The 22,551-nt window shown below is 45.0% G+C and overlaps 1 protein-coding gene across 1 annotated transcript in view; it reads left to right on the forward strand.

Moving 5' to 3' along the window:
• LOC144756209 (E3 ubiquitin-protein ligase TRIM39-like) overlaps nt 1-22,551 on the forward strand; it is a 393,646-nt gene that overhangs the window by 267,142 nt on the left and 103,953 nt on the right. Inside the window, exon 7 of the mRNA XM_078645823.1 lies at nt 4,613-4,639. Coding sequence (XP_078501949.1) covers nt 4,613-4,639 — 27 coding nt within the window. The remainder of the gene's footprint in view (nt 1-4,612; nt 4,640-22,551) is intronic.

Genomic DNA, 22,551 nt, shown 5'->3' on the forward strand with positions numbered 1-22,551 from the left:
AATTCAAAAATTATAATAATGTAAAATAATTGAAACCCAGTATGAGTGGTTATCTTTGTTATTCAGACGTTCGTTTAGAACTATTGCAGATTGGCATAAAAAAAGGACAAAGGGAGATGAGTTACAAGATCTCATATAGCCAGACAGAACTGTCATGGGGATTACTTACCCAAGCTAATATGGTTTGGACTTTAAGATTGGCAGAACAGTCAGTATTCTGCAGCCCTGGGTTAATGTTTTCTTCACTTTAAATTTCACCCATTTGATAAATGTTACTATGTTTCAGTTATAATATGGCTTGGCACATTGTCTACTGGCCACTAGGAGCAAATGGCCTGCTGTTTGTAAATAAAAACACTTTGAAATGGGAGAATATTTACATGAAAAGTTAATCATTTAGGTAACTTTTAATTTTAAATTCTACCCATGTAAAATAATTTAAAAACATAATTTTGTTCTCATGCTCCAATATTTTGTCAACATGGACTTTTATTTAGGAGTTAAATACTTCCGTTCTTCACCTCTGTGACTCAGGCTGGCCCATAAATCTGACTGAACACTGCTCATTATCAGGCTCTGCTGTCTGCAGCCTGATCATAATAATGTAAAGTAAACATATACTTCCCTTAATGTTAAAAGAAACACGTGACCCAGTGCTAATTTTAAAATGAACTCAAGGCTGTGACCTACTTTGAAGGTGTTCTGTGTTACTGGTAGGTCGCGATCGACTTAGACACCTGCACTAGTGTAAAGAAAATACATCTTATAAATGAATATTGGTTTATGAATGACCACAGCCAAAACCTGGCTCTTTCCCCTCCCTCCCTAATCCTCAGCCTGTTAATAGCTGTCCTCCTTTCTTCCTCGAGTCTGCTAGCGCCAGGATGCCTCTCGAGGTGATAGTGCGCTTTATAAGTGAAATAAATAAATACATTTGAGTCACTTAGTGAATATAATCCTCCACCATTTGGTAACAGTAAATCATTTCCTGCACTCTCCATGACTTGACCAAGCTCAGACAGCCTTGTCGCAGGCATATGTGACTGTAGAGCCCACGAGTCCTTGATAAAGACAGATGATGTGTTAGTAATGGGTACAAGCCACATCTGAGAGAAGGTATGGGGAAAGTTTTCAATGCTTTATTTAAAGATAAGAAAATAGCAAAATATCTAAAAGCTTTTAAAATAGTAACAACCTCATTTAGATGTGGGAGAATTACTGCCAATCGCTTTGTTGTTTGTAGAGTTTTCCTCATCAGAATGCATTGGTGGACATGGTGTTCAAAATTCATTGGCTTTACGCCAGTCCATCAAAGCTGTATCTCTCTAGTCCTTCTATGTGAACCATGATGATCCCAACCAAAGAATAATACCTCTCAGTTCACCAGCGACAGTAGTGTTTTTTCTACTGAAAATGACACCCTTTTTGGGATGGTTGACCTGCTATCACTTACATGCATGTCAGGCGTGGGCAAAAAACTGACAACTGAAAAACCCTTCATTACAGCAACTGATTCAGTGTAGGTGGTGCTGCCAAAAAATCAACCACACAGTGGGAGGTCTGCTGTATGAGAAATAACCCCCACCTCCATCCCCTGGACATTCCCTCTATCCCTTTTTTACACTCTCCCAAGGAAAATGAATCTGTCACCCGGACTGCGTTGATTTCTAAACATAGAAAAGATGGAACAGGTACTTTGATTACTTAGTCTTCAGGACTTCTGCTTCCACTACTATGAGAAATTGGTTTATTGTTTGAGGAGAAACAACCACAAAAAGACACTATATTAACGTGCTCAAGCCTCTGGTAGCTTGGCACAAAAGCAGTCAGGCTTAACTTAAAGGCAATGTGTAAAGTATTTATGCAGCAATCAAACAGTAATAAAGCAAAAACAGAATATGAGAAAAATCCCATTCCAACTATATACAAATAGAGCTAAATGTAATAAATTATTTGAGACCAAAATGGCAAAATCCAATCAATAGAACCGAAGATCTAGAATTTAAAAGATTTAGGTAAGTATAGCGTATAACAGCACAAAGCAACAAAGGAAACCACAGGAGAAATCCCATAAACCCAGTTGAGACCCTGGAAATGTGGTAGCAGGCAACAACGTCTCAACATGTAATATTTTAGAAGCAATTACTAGTGGAAAATTAATTTCAAAAGGAAAGCAAGCGAAAAGGAAAAAGTGCTGATTTTGCGTTGCCAGTTATCGCTGCCGATCACCATAGTACGAAGAGTTAAGTTCACCAGAATTTCTCATTTGTGATTAGTGCAGGCAGCAAAATCTTGGTACAAACCAGTCCAAACTTTCAGGATTTCTCTTTTGAGTCCACAGGAGTACACTTTGATGCCTGCCAAGAGCCCAGGACATGAGGAGGCGTGTCCTGGCGGTCGGAGACTCTCTCCTGCAGAGGACAGGGCTCAGGCAGGTCCAGTGCTGCAGGGCAGCTGGGCACTCGAAGGCATTTGCAGGGAGGCCTCTGTAGCTTAAGTCAAGTCCCTGTAGCTTTGAACAGGAGGTCAGTCAGCTGACCATTTAAGTAATGTTAGGCAACCTGGGGTGGAGGGAACAGGTGCAGTCTTACAGAAGTGTGACTCATAATCTAACTTTACTATTAAAGAAGGTTTTAAATTACAATTCATTAGAGACCAAACTTGACTTTTCTCCTCTTCCCAATCAAATGATAGCACTTATTAAATGTAACGAGATAACAAATATAGGTTTTTCACTACCTGGACATGTAAAACTTAAAAGTGCATGTCCAACTTTTTAAATACACTGGACCCTGCCCTGTGGGTTGTTTGAGCCAACCCTAGGATTGACTTATATGTAATAAAAAGGAAGGTTAAGACCTGGTAAAAGGTTTATTGGCCAGGTTGAAATGGTTGACCTAAAACATCTTTTAAAGGGCTACTTAAGTGGATGGCACATTAAGTGCTACAAACCCCGAGTACAGAGAGTATCTGTGTACTAGGGACTTGTAAGTAAATTAAATATACCATTTGGGTGACAGCCAATTTTACCATTTTTAAAGGAGATAGCACATGCACTTGATAACACTGGTTAGCACTGGTGAAGTGCACAGAGTCAGAGCTACCAGAACTTATATAACTATTGCCAGAAAAATAGATGCATCTGCTTAGCTGAAAAGGGTACTGCTTTTGGTCTAATTCTTATTTTCATTTGTCACAAATAAATGATATGAGAATGTTACAAAATACGTGGAGTAATCAAGGTGACAACTTCAGGTTGTGAGGAACATTGAAAAATAAGTGGAATAATCAATGTCAGACAAAAGGGAAGAGAGGAGTTTGAATTATAAAGCAAATAGAAAGGTGGCAATCTATTTGGAAATTAGACAATGAAGCTGGCTAGAAAAAAAACTCAATTGAGACAAGGGGCCTTCATTTTAGATACGGTTTATTCTTATCGTGTAACAATGGTTCTGACCTGTTAATATGAGACCAACGTCTAGCAAGTAATCTGATTTTGCACCAAGGGTGCGGAATTAGTAGTTTATCTACTCTGAATCAATAAGATATAAAGGGATTAGTCCACGCCAAGAGAAAATATGGAAAACACACCAGTGAGATTGCTCTTATAGTTATTTACAAATAAATAAAGTAAGTGAATCTTGACAATTCCACCCCTAACCCCCAAGGTGCAGTGTCTTATCCTTGTCATACCTACTCCTTACTCTGTACTGTGAGCATGTGTAGAAGGATTATCTCAATTAATAGGAAAACAAGTATGATTGGACTGATATGATTTGGTATCTCATGTATCAATTCTTTTTTTGCTAACTGCCACTTTTCCTACAGCACGGGGTAAGTTTAATATAGCCTTATAGTACGCCGTAGTGGGCAATACCGGCTATTAAAGGCCCGCTCCAGCGATAAAAGCCCGAGCCGAACGCGAGGGCCTTTAAAAGGGAGTGGGACTGTAATAGCCGGTATAGCCCAGCTACGAAGGGCTATAAGGCTATTAGAACATTCTGCGACTAGAGGGCAGAATGTTAAAACAAAAGCTTCAGGGAGCCTGAGGGGATTGAAATCCCCTCAGGCTCCCTGAAAGTTAAGACAATCATTGGAATGTTGGACTTCCGGGCTTATACCAGCTATTATAAGCCTGAAGCTACTCCATTGTTTTCAATGAAGCTCCCAACATTCTAATGTTCTAATATAGCCTTATAGTCCGCCGTAGCGGGCTATACCGGCTATTAAAGGCCTGCTGCAGTGTTAAAGGCCCAAGGCGAGGGACTTTAACAAAGCAGCGGAACTTTAATTGCTGGTATAGCCATGCTATGAAGGGCTATAAGGCTATTGGAACATTCTGCCACAAGAGGGCAGAATATTCTAAAAAATAAAACAAAGCAATCAGGGAGCTCCCTGAAGCCTTTGTTCACAGCCAGAGCTGTGAACAAAGAAACATAGGAATGTTGGAGCTCCGGGCTTATACCAGCCATTATAAGCCCGGAGTACTCCATTGTTTTCAATGGAGCTACCAACATTCCAATGTTCTAATAAATAGTAAATAGTTTTGCATAACCTAATTGCCATTGTTGCATTTGATTTTACATTTCCTCCATTTTCTTCTTACTTTCAGAATGGACGTATATTAGAAACTGGGCAAGTGAGTAAAAATCTTTGATATTGACAGTCACAAACTCTTAACCTTGAAAGGCGGCTTCCAGAAATTGAGAGGTCATTTACAGATATACATTTTGTTATGTGCTAGAAAAAAATACATACTATAGCTTTTCATCTCACATGTGTATCAACCAAGATTGTCTCATAAATCATCTCGCTTTGAAGTCAGTGTAAGAAAATAAACGCCAAGCTTCCTCTGAAGGCAGAGCTTGACATTTGACCTCAGCCAATGTTAAAGGCCTCTTTAGAGATAGCAAGCTTGTGGAAGAATGCGGTAAACCGATATGCTCTACAGAATAGACAACTCAAGCTGGATAGCTTAAAGCAAGTAAAGCCAGCAAATAGAATGCAACCAAATGGGAGTTAAAAGCCACAAAGCCAATGGTAAGCAATAGACAGAATGCATTACCAAGGAACAATTTTGAATGCCCCCAAGATGTCTCCAGCAAACCAGACAGCCGCTGTCGGCTTCAACCTAAAAAGGAGCGGTGCCCCTGAAATCAAGCCAATGCTTCTCCTTTCAGACTAGTTCTTTCAGCTCTGGCAATGGATGGTCAGTACCCCTGAAATCCCCCTGGGCCATATTTAACAGTTAAGTGTCTACATCTGCAAAGAGTTCAGAAACTCACCTCTTACCTTTACCATTTTGCTCCGAGAACTGGAAGCTTAAAATACTGTAACTTCAGACAAATTTGACATTTATGTTCTCAATGCGTCCAGAGTTAAACATATTTTATTTGCTGTCACATATTCTTTATTGTGATAACATTCTGTGGCTATAGAAATGTAAATTGTATTCAGCAGTGTACCTGTACAAGCAAAGGTCAGAGCTTCTATGCTCCTTGGAGATGCAACACTGGCCCTGAACCAACTTACTCTCATTCCATCTCTCTTGCTTCCTCTTTGATCTGCCCTGCGAGGAAGTTTGAGTTGCCCTGTGTGTGAGGAGGATGTATGAGCTGCCCTGGTTGGGTGCGTGAAGAGGATGTTTGACCTGCCCTGTGTGTGTGAAGGATGTGTGAGCTGCCCTGTGTGTAAGGAGGATGTGTGAGCTGCCCTGTGGGTGATGAGGATGTGTGAGCTGCCCTTTGGGTGATGAGGATGTGTGTGCTGCCCTGTGGGTGATGAGGATGTTTGATGAACCCTGTGTGTCAGGAGGATGTTTGATCTGCCCTGTGTGGGAGGTGGGTGTTTGAGCTGGCCTGTGTGGAGGAGCATGTTTGAGCTGCCCTGTGTTTGTGAGGAGGATGTTTAAGCTGCCGTGTGTGTGAGGAGGATGTTTGAGCCGTCCTATGTGTGAGGTGGATGTTTGAGCTAACATCTGTGGAGGAGGATGTTTTATCTGCACTGTGTGTGAGACGGATGTTTGATGTGCCCTGTGTGTCAGGGGGATGTTTGATCTGCCCTGTGTGGGAGGTGGGTGTGTGAGCTGGCCTTCGTGGAGGAGCAGGTTTGAGCTGCCGTGTGTGTGAGGAGGATGTTTGAGCTGCCCTGTGTTTGTGAGGAGGATGTTTGAGCTGCCCTGTGTTTGTGAGGAGGATGTTTGAGCTGCCCTGTGTTTGTGAGGAGGATGTTTGAGCTGCCCTGTGTTTGTGAGGAGGATGTTTGAGCTGCCCTGTGTTTGTGAGGAGGATGTTTGAGCTGCCGTGTGTGTGAGGAGGATGTTTGAGCTTCCCTGTGTGTGAGGAGGATGTTTGAGCTTCCCTGTGTGTGAGGAGGCTGTTTGAGCTGCCCTATGTGTGAGGAGGATTTTTGATCTGCCCTGTGTTTGAGGAGGCTGTTTGAGCCGCCCTATGTGTGAGGAGGATGTTTGAGCTAACCTCTGTGGAGGAGGATTTTTGATCTGCCCTGAGTGTGGGAAGGATGTTTGAGATGCCCTGTGTGTGAGAGGTTTGAGCTGCCCTGTGTTTGTGAGGAGGAGGTTTGAGCCGTCCTGTGTGTGAGGAGGATGTTAGAGCTGCCCTGTGTGTGAGGGGGATGTTTGAGCTGCCCTGTGTTTGTGAGGAGTAGGTTTGAGCTATACTGTGTGTGAGGAGGAGGTTTGAGCTGGCCTGTGCATGAGGAGGATGTTTGAGCTGCCCTGTGTGTGAGGGGGATGTTTGAGCTGCCCTGTGTTTGTGAGGAGTAGGTTTGAGCTATACTGTGTGTGAGGAGGATGTTTGAGCTGCCCTGTGTGAGGAGGATGTTTGAGCTGTCCTGTGTGAGGAGGATGTTTGCGATACCATGAGTGTGAGAAGGTTGCTTGATCTAACGTGTGTGAGGAGGATGTTTGAGTTGATCTTTATGTGAGTAGAATGTTTGAGATGCCCTGTGTGTGAGGAGGATGTTTGTGCTGCCCTGTGTGTGAGGAGGATGTTTGAGCTGCCCTGTGTTTGTGAGGAGAATTTTTGAGCTGCCATGTGTGTGAGGAGGATGTTTTAGCTGCCTAGTGTGTGAGGAGGATGTTTGAGCTGCCCTGTGTGTGAGGAGGATGTTTGAGCTGCCCTGTGTGTGTGAGGAGGAAGTTTGAGCTGCCCTGTGTGTGAGGAGGCTGTTTGAGCCGCCCTATGTGTGAGGAGGATGTTTGAGCTGCCCTGTGTGGGAGGAGGCTGTTTGAGCCGCCCTATGTGTGAGGAGGATGTTTGAGCTGCCCTGTGTGTCTGAGGAGGATGTTTGAACTGCTGTGTGTGTGAGGAGGATGTTTGAGCTGCCCAGTGTGTGAGAGGAGGATGTTTGAGCTGCCCTGTGTGTGTGAGGAGGAAATTTGAGCTGCCCTGTGTGTGAGGAGGATGTTTGATCTGCCCTGTGTGTGAGTAGGATGCTTGATCTGCCCTGTGTGTGAGGAGGATGTTTGATCTGCCTTGTGTGTGAGGAGGATGTCTGAGCTGCCCTGTGTGTGAGGAGGATGTTTGAGCTTCCCTGTGTTTGTGAGGAGTAGGTTTGAGTTATACTGTGTGTGAGGAGCATGTTTGAGCTGCCCTGTGTGTGAGGAGGATGTTTGAGCGGCTGTGTGTGTGTGAGAGGAGGATGTTTGAGCTGCCCTGTGTGAGGAGGATGTTTGAGCTGCCCTGTGTGAGGAGGATGTTTGAGCTGCCCTGTGTGAGGAGGATGTTTGAGATACCATGAATGTGAGGAGGATGTTTGAGCTGCCCTGTGTGAGGAGGATGTTTGAGATACCATGAATGTGAGGAGGATGTTTGATCTGCCATGTGTGTGAGGAGGATGTTTGATATGCCATGTGTGTGAGGAGGATGTTTGAGCTGCCATGTGTGTGAGGAGGATGTTTGAGTTGATCTTTGTGTGAGTAGGATGTTTGACATGCCATGTGTGTGAGGAGGATGTTTGAGCTGCCCTGTGTGTGAGGAGGATGTTTGAACTGCTGTGTGTGTGTGTGTGGAGGTTGTTTAAGCTGCCCTATGTGTGAGGAGGATGTTTGATCTGCCCTGTGTGTGAGGAGGATGTTGTATCTGCCCTGTGTGTGTGAGGAGGATGTATGAGCTGCTGTATATGTGAGGAGGATGTTTGAGCTGCCCTGTGTGTGAGGAGGATGTTTGATCTGCCCTGTGTGTGAGGAGGATGTTTGATCTGCCCTGTGTTAGGAAGATGTTTGATCTGCCCTGTGTGTGAGGAAGATGTTTGATCTGCCCTGTGTGTGAGGAAGATGTTTGATCTGCCCTGTGTGTGAGGAGGACGTTTCAGCTGCCCTGTGTGTGAGGAGGATGTTTGAGCTGCCCTGTGTGTGTGTGTGAGGAGGATGTTTGAGCTGCTGTGTGTGTTAGGAGGATGTTTGAGCTGCCCTGTGTGTGAGGAGGATGTTTGAGCTGTCCTGTGTGTGAGGAGGGTGTTTGAGCGGCTGTGTGTGTGAGGAGGATGTTTGAGCTGCCCTGTGTTTGGGAGGAGGATGTTTGAGCTGCCTTGTGTGTGAGGAGGATGTTTGAGCTGCCCTGTGTGTGAGGAGGATGTTTGAGCTGCCCTGTGTGAGAGGAGGATGTTTGAGCTGCTGTGTTTGTGAGGAGAATTTTTGAGCTGCCATGTGTGTGAGGAGGATGTTTTAGCTGCCTAGTGTGTGAGGAGGATGTTTGATTTGCCCTGTGTGAGAGGAGGATGTTTGAGCTGCTGTGTTTGTGAGGAGAATTTTTGAGCTGCCATGTGTGTGAGGAGGATGTTTGATCTGCCCTCTGTGTGAGGAGGATGTTTGAGCTGCCCTGTGTGTGTGAGGAGGAAGTTTGAGCTGCCCTGTGTGTGAGGAGGCTGTTTGAGCCGCCCTATGTGTGAGGAGGATGTTTGAGCCGCCCTGTGTGTGAGGAGGCTGTTTGAGCCGCCCTATGTGTGAGGAGGATGTTTGAGCTGCCCTGTGTGTGTGAGGAGGATGTTTGAGCAGCTGTGTGTGTGAGGAGGATGTTTCAACTGCTGTGTGTGTGAGGAGGATGTTTGAGCTGCCCAGTGTGTGAGAGGAGGATGTTTGAGCTGCCCTGTGTGTGTGAGGAGGAAATTTGAGCTGCCCTGTGTGTGAGGAGGATGTTTGAGCTGCCCTGTGTGTGAGGAGGATGTTTGAGCTTCCCTGTGTTTGTGAGGAGTAGGTTTGAGCTATACTGTGTGTGAGGAGCATGTTTGAGCTGCCCTGTGTGTGAGGAGCATGTTTGAGCTGCCCTGTGTGTGAGGAGCATGTTTGAGCTGCCCTGTGTGTGAGGAGGATGTTTGAGCTGCCATGTGTGTGAGGAGTATGTTTGAGCTGCTAGTGTGTGAGGAGGATGTTTGAGCAGCTGTGTGTGTGTGAGAGGAGGATGTTTGAGCTGCCCTGTGTGAGGCGGATGTTTGAGTTGCCCTGTGTGAGGAGGATGTTTGAGATACCATGAATGTGAGGAGGATGTTTGAGCTGCCCTGTATGTGAGGAGGATGTTTGATCTGACATGTGTGTGAGGAGGATGTTTGAGCTGCCATGTGTGTGAGGAGGATGTTTGAGTTGATCTTTGTGTGAGTAGGATGTTTGACATGCCATGTGTGTGAGGATGATGTTTGAGCTGCCCTGTGTGTGGGAAGGATGTTTGAACTGCTGTGTGTGTGTGAGGAGGATGTTTGAGCTGCCCTGTGTGTGAGGAGGATGTTTGATCTGCCCTGTGTGTGAGAAGGATGTTTTATCTGCCCTGTGTGTGTGCGGAGGATGTTTGAGCTGCTGTGTATGTGAGGAGGATGTTTGAGCTGCCCTGTGTGTGAGGAGGATGTTTGATCTGCCCTGTGTGTGAGGAGGATGTTTGATCTGGCCTGTGTGTGAGGAAGATGTTTTATCTGCCCTGTTTGTGAGGAAGATGTTTGATCTGCCCTGTGTGTGAGGAAGATGTTTGATCTGCCCTGTGTGTGAGGAGGATGTTTGATCTGCCCTGTGTGTGAGGAGGATGTTTCAGCTGCCCTGTGTGTGAGGAGGATGTTTGAGCTGCCCTGTGTGTGTGTGAGGAGGATGTTTGAGCTGCTGTGTGTGTTAGGAGGATGTTTGAGCTGCCCTATGTGTGAGGAGGATGTTTGAGCTGTCCTGTGTGTGTGAGGAGGGTGTTTGTGCTGCTGTGTGTGTGAGGAGGATGTTTGAGCTGCCCTGTGTTTGGGAGGAGGATGTTTGAGCTGCCTTGTGTTTGAGGAGAATGTTTGAGCTGCCCTGTGTGTGAGGAGGATGTTTGAGCTGCCCTGTGTGTGAGGAGGATGTTTGAGCTGCCCTGTGTGAGAGGAGGATGTTTGAGCTGCTGTGTGTGTGAGGAGGACGTTTGAGCTGCTGTGTGTGTGAGGAGGATGTTTGGGCTACCCTGTGTGTGGAAGATGTTTGAGCTTCCCTGTGTGTGAGGAGGATGTTTGTGCTAACCTCTGTGGAGGAGGATGTTTGAGATACCATGAGTGTGAGAAGGTTGCTTGATCTAACGTGTGTGAGGAGGATGTTTGAGTTGATCTTTGTGAGTAGGTTTAAGGTTTAAATTTATTATGCATAGTTAATTAAAACCAGTGCAAAACATGTTACAAGACAATAGAAAAAGTTTTAAAATATCGTAAAAATTGGATCATTGTAATCATCATTAAAAACATGCACTAAAGGACCCAGTCTGATTGTCCAGGAGCGTTTGTTTTAAGGCCGGGCAGCGAGTTCCCTTGAGACCTGTTGACCGCCTATTTGTTGCCTATGTCAATGATCAAAAGTTATTTTTGACAGTTTTTGCTCGATCATCGCAAGGAACTTAACATATCTGCAGTTCAGTGCCGTATTCGAAGGGTTCAGGCAGGCGAGCACCGCTTGCCTTTTGGTGCGAATCCCTAGCTGCTTGAACTGGTCCTTTAAGAGCTGTTGGCGGGCTGTCCGTAGCTCTTCGCAAAAACAGGTCACGTGAAGTATGTCGCCCTTATCTATGTTACAAAACGGACAAACTTCATGGCCGTTGCTCCTGAGCCATGGTGGAAGATGCTCTCTGCTAGGCAAAACCCCTAGTCTGTGTTTCAAGAACTTCAGTTTTGTGGTCTTAGGGTAACCCTGACTGAAGTATGATTGTGGTGTCAACGATTTGTACGAATTTAATGTCATCCATGCATGGTTTATTTTGGCGAATGTAGCCTTATCCTCTAGCAAGGATAGAGTTTTGACAGTTTTCCAGACTCGTTTTTTGAATGGGTTGTGCCCAAGTTGCATGTCCCAGATCGCAGTTAGATTGGTGGCCCCCAGGGCTACCTTGAGGTAGGATCTTGCCTGAGATATGTCCCTGCTTTGAATATCTTGCCATAGCAACGAATTTAGAGTGTTGGTAGAGGCCGAGCGAAGTTTGTGGCAGCAAATGATATAAGCTCCCTGTCTAGCCAGAGCTTGCTTTTGCAATCCAAATTCCAGCCTAAGTTGGGCAGGCGATGTGTAGGACGGGAGCGAAAACATTGTTCTGTAGGCTTTTGTCTGGATTGTGTCCAGGGCCTTAGAGTCTCTCCCACGTAGTGCCTCGCTGCCATACCAAATCGAGGGGAGTAGCTTAGCCTGGATGACTCTCAGATAAGGGGTTAAAATTGGCCCCATCAGTTGATTGGCTATGTTTTTTAGTGTGACGGCAATACAAGCCCCTCTCCTTTTTGCTTCCTGCTTTTGCTGTGCAAAAGTGCCATCTCTATTAAAGATGACTCCCAGATATTTGTAGACAAGTGCAGACTCTATTTTTTGGCCGCCTAGGGACCATAACTTCTGAAATTTCTTCTTGGTGTTGATCGACATGGTGTGTGTCTTGCTCAGATTTATTTTCAGTTTGTTTTCCGTGACGTAGCTGTGCAATTGGGTCAGAAGCTGCTGGAGGCCGATGTAAGTGTGGCTGAGTAGCACAACGTCGTCAGCATACAGCAAATTACTCATAGTTTTCCCTCCCAGCCTCGGGGAATGGGAGTTGCATGTGTTGAGTAAGCCTGATAGATCCGCCATAAACAGATTAAACAATAATGGGGCAAGCACGCACCCTTGCTTGAGGCCTTTGGTGGTGCGAACTATAGATGACAGATGTGTGCCGCCTCCTAGCTTCACCTGCATCCAGGTATCGGAGTGAAGAAGCTTCAGCATGCTTAAAGTCGGCTGCGATATTCCCCATTGTGCCAGTTTCCCCCAGATTCTGCCTCTCTCAATGTTATCAAACGCTGCACTAAAATCGATGTAGCACATGTGCAGGGGCAGTTTTTGTTTTTTTGCTGCATCGATCATTAGAGAGATGGCCAGAATGTTGGTAGCTGTTCCAGTATTTTTCCGGAAACCGGTCTGATTCAAGGGTATGATCTGATTTGAATCTGCCCATAGCACAATCTCCTCTAAGAGGGTTCCCGCAAAGTATTTTGCCTCATTATCGAGGAGGGCTACTAGGCGATAGTTGTTAGGGTCCGTTTTGTCGCCTTTTTTAAATATGGGGACGATCGTCGACCCTCTCCAAGATTTTGGGATTTTATTTAAGAGTCTGACTTCCGAGAATAGCAGTTGCATGATGGTAGCCCATTCTGTTATCTTTTCCTTAAATAGAGCTGGCGGAATACCGTTAGGTCCTGGAGCACCTTCATTCCTGCCCTTGCGAATCTGCTTTTTTATTAATGCTATTTGCTGACCGGCTGTTGTATCCGGGACGTTTTTGGGTAGGCCTTGCTCTCTCTTGATCAGGGACCTCGGTGTGGGCATTGTAGAGTTAAGCTCTATGATGTTGGTTTTTTGTGCTCCTGCGTATTCTGGATAATCATTGAAGTGGCTAGAGAGGTAATTGATCCATGTCTCTTCCACAATGTGCGAGCCTAGATCTATATGTTGTGGTCGCAGGATCCTGTTCGCTGATTGCCAGAAGCGTGCACTGTTGCTGCTTTTGGTGTCGTATAATAGTTTTGCCCATGTCTCGTTTTCAGCGTCTTTTTTTATATTCCATTTTGTGCATTTGAGCTCAGTTCTTTGTTTCTTCAGCGCTGTCCGAAGATGTACGCTATCGGGGGCTGATCTTAGCTTCCGTAAGGTCAAGTTTATTAGTCTTTTATGCTGCCTTAGTTCTGCTCTCGGTCCTCTTTTTAAGTTGATTCTACTGCTCTCTTTGTGTGAGTTACTTTTTGGGGGGGTCTTGGTTGCCAGTTCTTTTAGCAAAGATCCTGTGTATTGCTCCCAGTGAGGGATATGCCCAGCTGCATTCGGTTTTTGTGTGTTGTATAATTGGAGGGCAATTTCGGCCAGAGTTGTTAGATTGGTTGGCGTACATTTGATCCTTTTTTGATTGATGGTATAAATCGCCCCTAGCATTTTGTCTGGCCTAATTACAATGGGCGTGTTTGATTTCAGATAGCATTCCTGAGGGCGATGGTCTCTTTCGCCCTTATCTCCCATTCTGAATTCCAAGATATGGGGAATAGTGCCAAACTGGCAAATGTATAGTCCAAGATAGAGCTGGCTGTTTGTGAATAGAATGTTTCTACTGGAGGACGGTCTGTCATGAATCTTCCATTTAATGCCCGTAAGTTTTGATGTTCTAACAGCCTGATTCATCATTCTCCCGTTTTGCGAGCCCCTAATAGCGATTCATAAGGAATCGCTATTAAGGACTTGCAAAACGGGATTCATGTAGGAATTGCTAAATAAATAGCGATTCCTACACAATCCTTATTTGCGAGTAGCAAATTGCTAATCGCAAATAAGGAATAACTCCCCATGCATTCCTATGGGCCAAAGGCCCGAGGAATGCATGGGGAGTTATTCCTTATTTGCGATTAGCAATTTGCTACTCGCAAATAAGATAGCGATTTAAAGGGTGCCAGGGGTGTCCAAAGGACACCCTGTAGCACCCCTTAAATGCAAATTGAAACAGATGTTGCGCACACACATGTCCAAAGGACATGTGTGTGTGCAACATGCAACTTAGAAAAATGCTTTTAAAAGCATTTTTCTAAGTTTTCGCTATTTACCACGAGGTTTGACCTCACGGTAAATAGCGGGCCGAAATTGCGAATTCGCAATTTTTAAATGGATGATGAATTGCATTTAAGGAATCTCAAATAGAGATTCCTTAAATGTAAATCCTCGCAAAATAGCGAAATCGCTATTACCGATTTTTGCATTTGGGATGATGAATCCCAAATCCAAAAATAGCGCTTGCAAAGGGCCAGATTCTCAGAATCTGGCCCTTTGCGAGCCGATTTCGGCTTGATGAATCAGGCTGCTAGTCTTTAAGTAAGGCATTGTGTGGATGCTTTCTCCTGTGTTGCGGGGAGCTTTGTGGTGGTATGGTGTAAATTATATTTAGAACCAAGGACTCTTCTTCTACTGATGAGCCTAGCAGGTTTGGATTAAAGTCCCCTGACAGGAGGAAGAGTGGCTTTTCCATCTGTGACATATACTCCGCAAGTTGATTGGAGATTATATTGGAGTTTTTGCCTCTGTGTTTAGGGTGGACGTATGCATTGACAAGGCATATCTCTTCTTCTTTGTTACCGAGCTGTAGTTTTGTAGAGTGGAGGTGTCCATAAGAACTGCCAACGATATTGTTGTATTAGATATATATGTAGCCAAGCCTCCTGACTGGTGACCAAATCTGTTGGTTCTGACTGCTGCTGTTGAATAGCAGGTGAAACCCGTGATATGTTGTGTGGATGTGAGCCAGGTTTCCTGCAGCATTACTATGTCAAATAGAGAGATGTACTTTTGGAAATCCGGGTCATCCATTTTTGAGGTTAGGCCGTTTATATTCCAAGAGCAAATGCCTATAATTGGCACCCTGCCCTTTATATCGTCTCTAAACTGTTGATGGCATCAGTCCTCTTCTGGACGTGTGAAGATCGTTCGAGAGAGTGTTTCTCTTGTCAATGCTCGATTTTGATGTGGCGCCCCCCTTGTGCTAGCTTCTGTCCGTCCCCGGGGACTGCGTGTGTTTCTGTTTGGCGGACTTCCTCTCAGGGACTTGATCGCGGTAAAGGTGCGGGTCTGATGGTCTGATCTTTGTGAGTAGAATGTTTGAGATGCCCCGTGTGTGAGGAGGATATTTGTACTGCTGATTGCTGCTGTGTTTGAGTGTTCTGAATATGAGGGAAGAGTGTATAGGAACTGCCACTATGCTAGGAGCACATATTGCTGCCGATAGAAGTTGTACCTTGCACTGCTGGTCCCCGTGCTGCATGATGGATCATTGTACACGGGGGGGAGTGGGCAGGGGTGTTGCTCGTTCTGCTGGACCTGTTCTGTGTGGTTTGCCTGCATTGTTTATGGTTGTACTTGGTCTGCCCCGTATTCACTATACAGGTGCTAAAATTGATTGCTTGGTCATCGCTTGTTTTTTCTGTGAGCATAGGGGAGAGGGCTCTGAACTCCTAAATAATCCGATGTCATTAAGGAGTGTTCTATTCAGTTTTGGTATTTTATCCAATTGGAGAATCCATGTTAGGGCTTACTGACACATACTTTTAGTTAGGAAAGATGTAACTGCAAATCCCAGCCATTTTATGATTATTAGATGAAAAACGAGGACTCGCTGAAAGTCACCCTCGTGAAATGGGCCTGTTTACAGCTCTGGAACTGTAAATGTTCATGTTTATGCGCAAAACAAGAGCTGTGCTATTGGATAGTTACCCGACAAGTGTTCAGGCAGCACATCTCAGCACTCTCTCTCTTGGATTAGTGACCCTTGGGGGTGTTGGTCCTGATGCTTTTCCTGGACCTTATGAGTGAGGGTGGATCCCATGTGGGCATGTTAAGTATTCTCTGCCTCATTCAGAAAAAGGAGTTTTAAGTAGGCACGCTCTAGGGTAATAAAAGCACCCACATGGCCCATTGTGGGGAGAACCTGGCAGACAGATTGAAGGAACACACATCCCATTCTGTTTATTAAAATCACAGTTCAAGTCAAAATTTAAGTTTATTTAGATCATTGATCTTTAAACCACAAAGAATACACATTTATTTTAAAATTCTTAAAAAAAGATTACTAAAACCGCATAACCTTTCTATAAATACTATGAAGTTCCATATCCTCCATCATAGTTATATTAAAAACATTTCATACAGCAATAAAATACATTCCAACATCCTAAGGGTAAATCGACTTCACTAAAAACCAGTTTTAAAACATTAAAAGGATAAAACTTAATTCTCTATTCCTCGTTCCTCGATCTGATCCTCCATTTCCTATTCCATAAACAACTTTTTAACAGCCTGGATAAACTTTGCCACCACAACAGAGATATCAAGGTGACGCATATCCGTAAGGAGCTCAATTGCTTGCAGACGGGACCCAATGCTGTAATTTACGAATATCGGTCGTAAAAACTGTTTTCGTTGGGCTACTAATTTTTGACAGTCTATTAATATATGCAAGCAATTACATTTTGTACCAATCCTGCATGTGCATCTACCCTCTGTACCCAACAATTCCTTGTTTATTTTGTCATTCTACTGAGCTGGGTAAATCCCAATTCTCACCCTTGTAAGTTCCATCCTAAGCCCCTGTGTTGGCAGGGTATCTAAATAAGGATACCAATTTTCTTTCCTCCAGCTATTTATCAAGGGTTGCACAGACTCTTTTTTTAACAGCTATTGTATATCGTTTGATTTGGACAATTCTTTCCCTAGGAGTTTAAGCTCACTCTTTGACTCTGCAATATACAAGGACTGCGAGTCCATTTCCACTTTTAAATTATCTCAGATGGAGTACAGTTTCTTTCTTATTTCATTTGTCCACCTAAGTTCACTTTTCTGAATCTCCTCCATACACTATCGTGACACTTTCATCTCTTCTCCTGTTCCCAGCCATTTCCAGAACCTTAACAAACCTACTTGTACCTGGACATCCCACGAAGTCACATCTAGCTCTAACCTAATTGACTGTAACATTGATGAGCTCGGTAATTACAATAGTGCTTTTAAACATCTCCCATCTTCTCTATTCCAGGTACTTTTCCCTCCTAAGCATAGTATTTCTGCACCATATTGCATTTGTGGGGGATCATTGCATTGAATGCCTTCAACAGTGGTCTATCACAGTTAACTCCGTTGTGGTACATAGCAACCTCAGTTAACCCAGAGGGAAAAAAAGCTTTACATTTTTTTTATTTAAACAGTACATTTCAGCACAAAAGATGATAAATAGTAGGTTAGAATTTGTGCTTTGCCACATCAAAACGTGATGGTTGCAGATAATAAGAATTTATAAGGAAAAAGAAATGCAACCTGTGAAACTGTGCATCAGTGTCCAAGCGTTGCCACTACATGTGTGACTAAACTGTGCCTAAGTTGTGCCATAAAATAGGCCACCTGAGATGTGGGGAGATGATTTTAGAGGCTAATTTCTAGAGTTATCCCTCCCCTCACTTTCCCTCAGCTCACTGCCCTGCTTTCTTCTCACACAGGAAGACACTTCTAGTTTCGTTTTCCAGAGACAAACCAAATGTTTCACCTCTAAATGCCAGTGAACTGCGACACAAAAGCCTAAACTGGCCCATAACCAGCTGGATGATTGATGCCAAAAACTGGTAGGGCTGCTGAAAAAGTGGCAGGCTGTGTCCTAAATTGATAGAGTTGGCAATTTTAGAAACACATAACCTTAACAGAGCAAAATCTTCTCCCCTAGAACACTGATGTTGTCTTTTAGGAATCAGAACAGGATACAAATGACAAACTTTAATATTACAACCCTTGGTTGGTGCTGAGATGAAAATACACTTGCCCTGAAATAATTATCCCCTTTTCAAAGGAATCACAGATCACACATGCCATTCCTAGAATACTCAAGACTAGAAACGCTCTTTAGATGCGCTTTTCATCGCTTCTCTTCTGACTTGCATCTGAGTGATTTTAATTTTATCATTTCATTACAGAGACCTTCAGTGACCTCCAATGACCTTCACCAATCTTATGTCCTATAGGCTGAACACTATAGCCTCCTTCGGATCACACTCTCCCCATTCCTAAACCAGCACTAAAATCCAGCTACTATTCTCCTCCATGTCTCCAAACAGAGGCATTGCTGGTGGCATCAATGAACATAGCATAGATCTCTTGATTGATTGAAACGTGGATACATTTTTTCTCCTTAATCAAAGTGGATTATCACCTTCCACATAATTATTACATTATCTTTATCTAGATCGTAATGAAAATGCAGATGAAGCGGGTTATAACACTCCAAACAATATGAAGACCTAACATCAGGATCTTGTTCTACCTTTTAATGTCTGGGAGGCACTAAAATCGAATCTCTCCACATCCACAGGATTGAATGTTTTGTACCATCCTCTTTATGAACATTCCTTCTTTGTGCTGCAATGCATTGATGACATTCCTGCTTACATAGTGTCATATAGATATGCTTTGCCTATATGCTGTGTTAAGTTAGCATGAGCTTATTAGGAGTTTAAACGCCATTTTTACCTTTCTGCTGCTTCTGCACACGACACATAACTGTTGCTTTAGCTTTGAGCCTAGTAGAGTGTTTTGATTTACACGAGAATAATATGTTGTTACTCTGATATCAGCCTTGCTTTGTGAGGTTTGTCTGTACAGTGAGTGCTGAAGCCTCTCAACACAGTGGTTGTTGTGTGGTCTGATCTTTGCACCTTCCTAGACATCACATACATGCAGCTGCGGCCAAATTCTGGCTTTAGGCGCGTTTTATATGGCTTTGCACAGAGCATACAGAAACACACTTGATGGTGCTTCGCATACAGAGAGCTGGTGGAAGATGATGTGATCCCTTACCACTAGGATCTGAGGTATGGGCCCGCCCTGCTAAAACCCAAAGAGACCTTCTTAGATATAATATAGTATACTAGATAGGGAGGGTGAGAATTAGGTGTTGTTTAACCCTATTCATTTTAGCATTTTAACATGCTTTCACCTTTTGTATTCTATGGACTAGTAACTATGCTGATTACTTTGTTTCTTATAATATGTTTGCTTGTATTAGCTAAGATACTGCATTTGAGAACACTGCATTAGTAAATAAACATTTCAAATGTGCACGTCCTCTTTTACTCCTTGTTCTGGATTGAACTGATTGTATAACGAAAGAGTGTTCATGTGTTCCACGTTGCCTGAGGTATTCTAAGTCCATGTTCCAGTTTGTCTAAGCATTGGGAGTTTGTAATGACCAATGAGACACTGTAGCTAGTCTGGTAGGGGATTTTGGGTACTAAGGTGAGTTTTGGCACACCCTAATTCACTGAGGTTCCAAGTCTCTATGCACAGTTCTGTAGGAGAACGGATTCCCTGCGACAATATTTTTGGCACCTAATGCCTTTCTTGAGGATCTGAATCTACATTGGGTTGGTGACAAGGATTCAGTTGTATCATATTTCACATTTTAAGAAAAATGGTCTGGTGTATTGCGGTACAAAACTTCAAGACAAGACTATCCCAATTTTGGACTGAGTTATCTATAAAGGTGTCTCTTATGAGTGAATTACCCTCTACCAGTAGGCTGGTCAGACCTCTCTGATTACCTTCTAATTCCTTCTTAGTCTTGGATTCAGTTATTCCACTGAATAGGTTTTTCTCCAGGCGAAAAGGGCAATAAGAAAGCCATCCTAGCGTACAAAGTGGACTTTTTATGTATTAAATTGGACCTAAAGCAGACACATTTGAACTGTGATTGGGAGAGTCACTGAGATGTAGGACCGGGTGAGTTTTGCTGAGGATGGCCTGTGCTCTTTGAAAAGACGGGCTCAGACACTCACAGCTGTGCATTCCAGAATGGAAGCTCAAGAAGGGAGAAAACAAACAAAATTTATTTGGTTGCTTGGGATGCCAAAGAGGCTGGAATAGGGCCTGATGATGCATGGAGTATTTAGCATTTTGTGTAGTGGCTCTGATAAGTTCCTGCTGAAAGGAGGCACAGGTCACTGGGTCTTAAGACGAAGCATGGAGTCAATCCCATACTTATTATTGCAAAGTTTCATAACTGCAGGGACTGTGGATCGGTTTTGTGGGTTGTTAGCGAGTCTGAAGACCTTTTGAATGTTAGTCACAAAGTGGGGCATATTCTTAAGGAGCTATCGCCACTTTATCAGAGCCAAAGTCGCGATACATTTATCGCCCCATTCACGAGCTGGTGCTAACAGCCCATACCACCAGTTTACCTGCGATAGCATCCGCAAAAAACATCGCCACAGAGGACCCCGGCAACTATCGCTAATGAGATGCAGAGTAGGCGTTCCCGTGCAAAAAGCTGCGACAACACCACTCCGCAACATTCACAACGACCAGCCAGATCCGCGAAAAGATCACAAAACATGCGAAAAGGTGCGTTAGCAGCAGGTAACTAACACCTGCTCTGACCTGGTGTAAAGTCGGACCACAGCCTACACCACAAAAGCGAGGCCAGCCCAGGGCCACACATGAAGAACAAAAGATGCCATGGAGCCACTGAACATGCGGCCCGGACACCCAAGTGGGCCACAACACCCACCGCCACCACCCCAGGACCAACCCCCACCCCTCGGGCCCCCAGCGTCCCAACAAACACCGAAGCAGCGCAGACAAAGACAGCAACCCTCCGAAAATGCACCAACCTCACAGAACCAACACCAGACAATGTCATTGCCCACCACAGGCTCAAAAGGACAACCAACATCCCACCTCAGACCAAGCTGCTTGCCGTGATGCCCCTTTTGGCCACTGGTACCCTCCAACCAACAACCGCACGAGTCGGAGGAGTCACACAGCCAGCCCAATCCAAGTCCCTCACAACTGTCCTGGATGACACCTACAGCTTGGTACCCCACTATCTATACTTCACACACACACTGCGTAGGAAGAAACAACCGGAGATCAAGCAAGGCATCTACGCCACAGCTTGCTTCCCACACCTGTCAGAGGGCAATTGACTGCACACATGTCCTTCTTGTGCCCCCTGGCAACACTGCACACAATAAGCGCAATAGAAAGCACACATATCCCACCAATCTCCAGGCAATAGTAAACCACCGAGAAATCTCCGCCAACGTCGCCGTCAACACCCCAGGCAGTGTGCATGATTCCTACACCTTCTGACAGTCCATCATCAACCTGTGCTACCAGGATGGCACCTACGGAAATGCACTGCTTGTTGGCCAATACCAAATGAACACACCTCAACTCCACAATCATGCAACTCACAACTCTGGGGATGCACACGTCACAACCTCGCATACAACATGCACACCCATCAGACACGACAGCACAACTTACTGTGGGAACCTGGGCCACCCATGTACATTAGCCATCAACGGCATGTCACCTCAGCCACACAATAGCAGGATGTGGGAAGAGGTGGGGACCAGACATGTGTGAAGGAGGCAAGTGACCGTTGAATATGAATGTACACAATGCCAAGTGTGGCGTGGTTGTGCTGGACAGACTGCAGTATGCAGAACCCACACACATCCATGTCGACAGACCCTGATGGTGTATGGAGTGCAGTGGACAGCGAACGCAACCATGTCACCCCAGCCAGTGGGGGAGATAAAGGAAAAGTAGCTTGTTACGTTCCCCCCCGTAAGCATGAGCGGAATGGGCTGGCCCGGCATATGCCGGGCCAGCATAGGGGTATGAATAATAGGCACCTAACTCTGGGCGTGGTCCTCTTCCGGAATGCCCAACGTCTCTGCCAGGGCGGCGCCTCTCACCCTGCCACAAGGCAGTTGCCGTCAGCGGAGTTGCCGGCGACTCTGTCCGCCTGCTGCGCCCCGGGACGCTGGTCCCTGAATCAGTCCTGCCCAACCTTGTGCACCCAGGCCTCAGTGCCCACCTGCAGACACCGGCGTGTGTCGAAGAGGGCCCACCACGTGCCGGTGCAATCTCCAAGCCTGAGGGCCGTGACCTTGGCAGGTTTCTCCGACCATCCCGGCCTCCGCGAGCAAGGCCCGCAGTATTCCTTTCACATAAACGTACTCTACCGGCAGACACAGCGGACAAGTAGGTCACACATTTGGAAAGGAGTATTGATTACACCCTGGCAGAGGACATTCTTAATGGATGAGTTCATGTCACTATACTCCCTTCGATGTGGTGACACCAAGTCTGTGCATAGCATCACAACCACACGTGCATGTGGTACCACTCGTACTACTGCCCTCGGCTTACGCAGCGCACAAGTCGGTCACATTTGGACCTGAGTCTTGATATCCTGAGGGCTGAGTTCATATGTACATGGGACGTTTGATGTCACTATACTCCCTTCGATGTGGTGCCACCAGGCCTTAGTAGTACATCACAACGGCAAGATTCTGTGGGCCCACGCGGACTACTGCTCTCGGCCTAGGCTGCGCTCGAGTTGGTCACAGAATTGGAACTGAACATCGATTATGCAAAGGCAGAGTACATATCATTGCACGCAAGGAGAGGTGTAAGAGGATGACTCGTTGCATCTTAGCGGGAAAAAAGGATCATCGTTACGGAGGTGATAGAACACTACTGACAACTGCTCTGGTGTCACT

This window comes from Lissotriton helveticus, chromosome 5_1, assembly GCF_964261635.1.
Source record: "Lissotriton helveticus chromosome 5_1, aLisHel1.1, whole genome shotgun sequence".
NCBI lineage: Eukaryota > Metazoa > Chordata > Amphibia > Caudata > Salamandridae > Lissotriton > Lissotriton helveticus.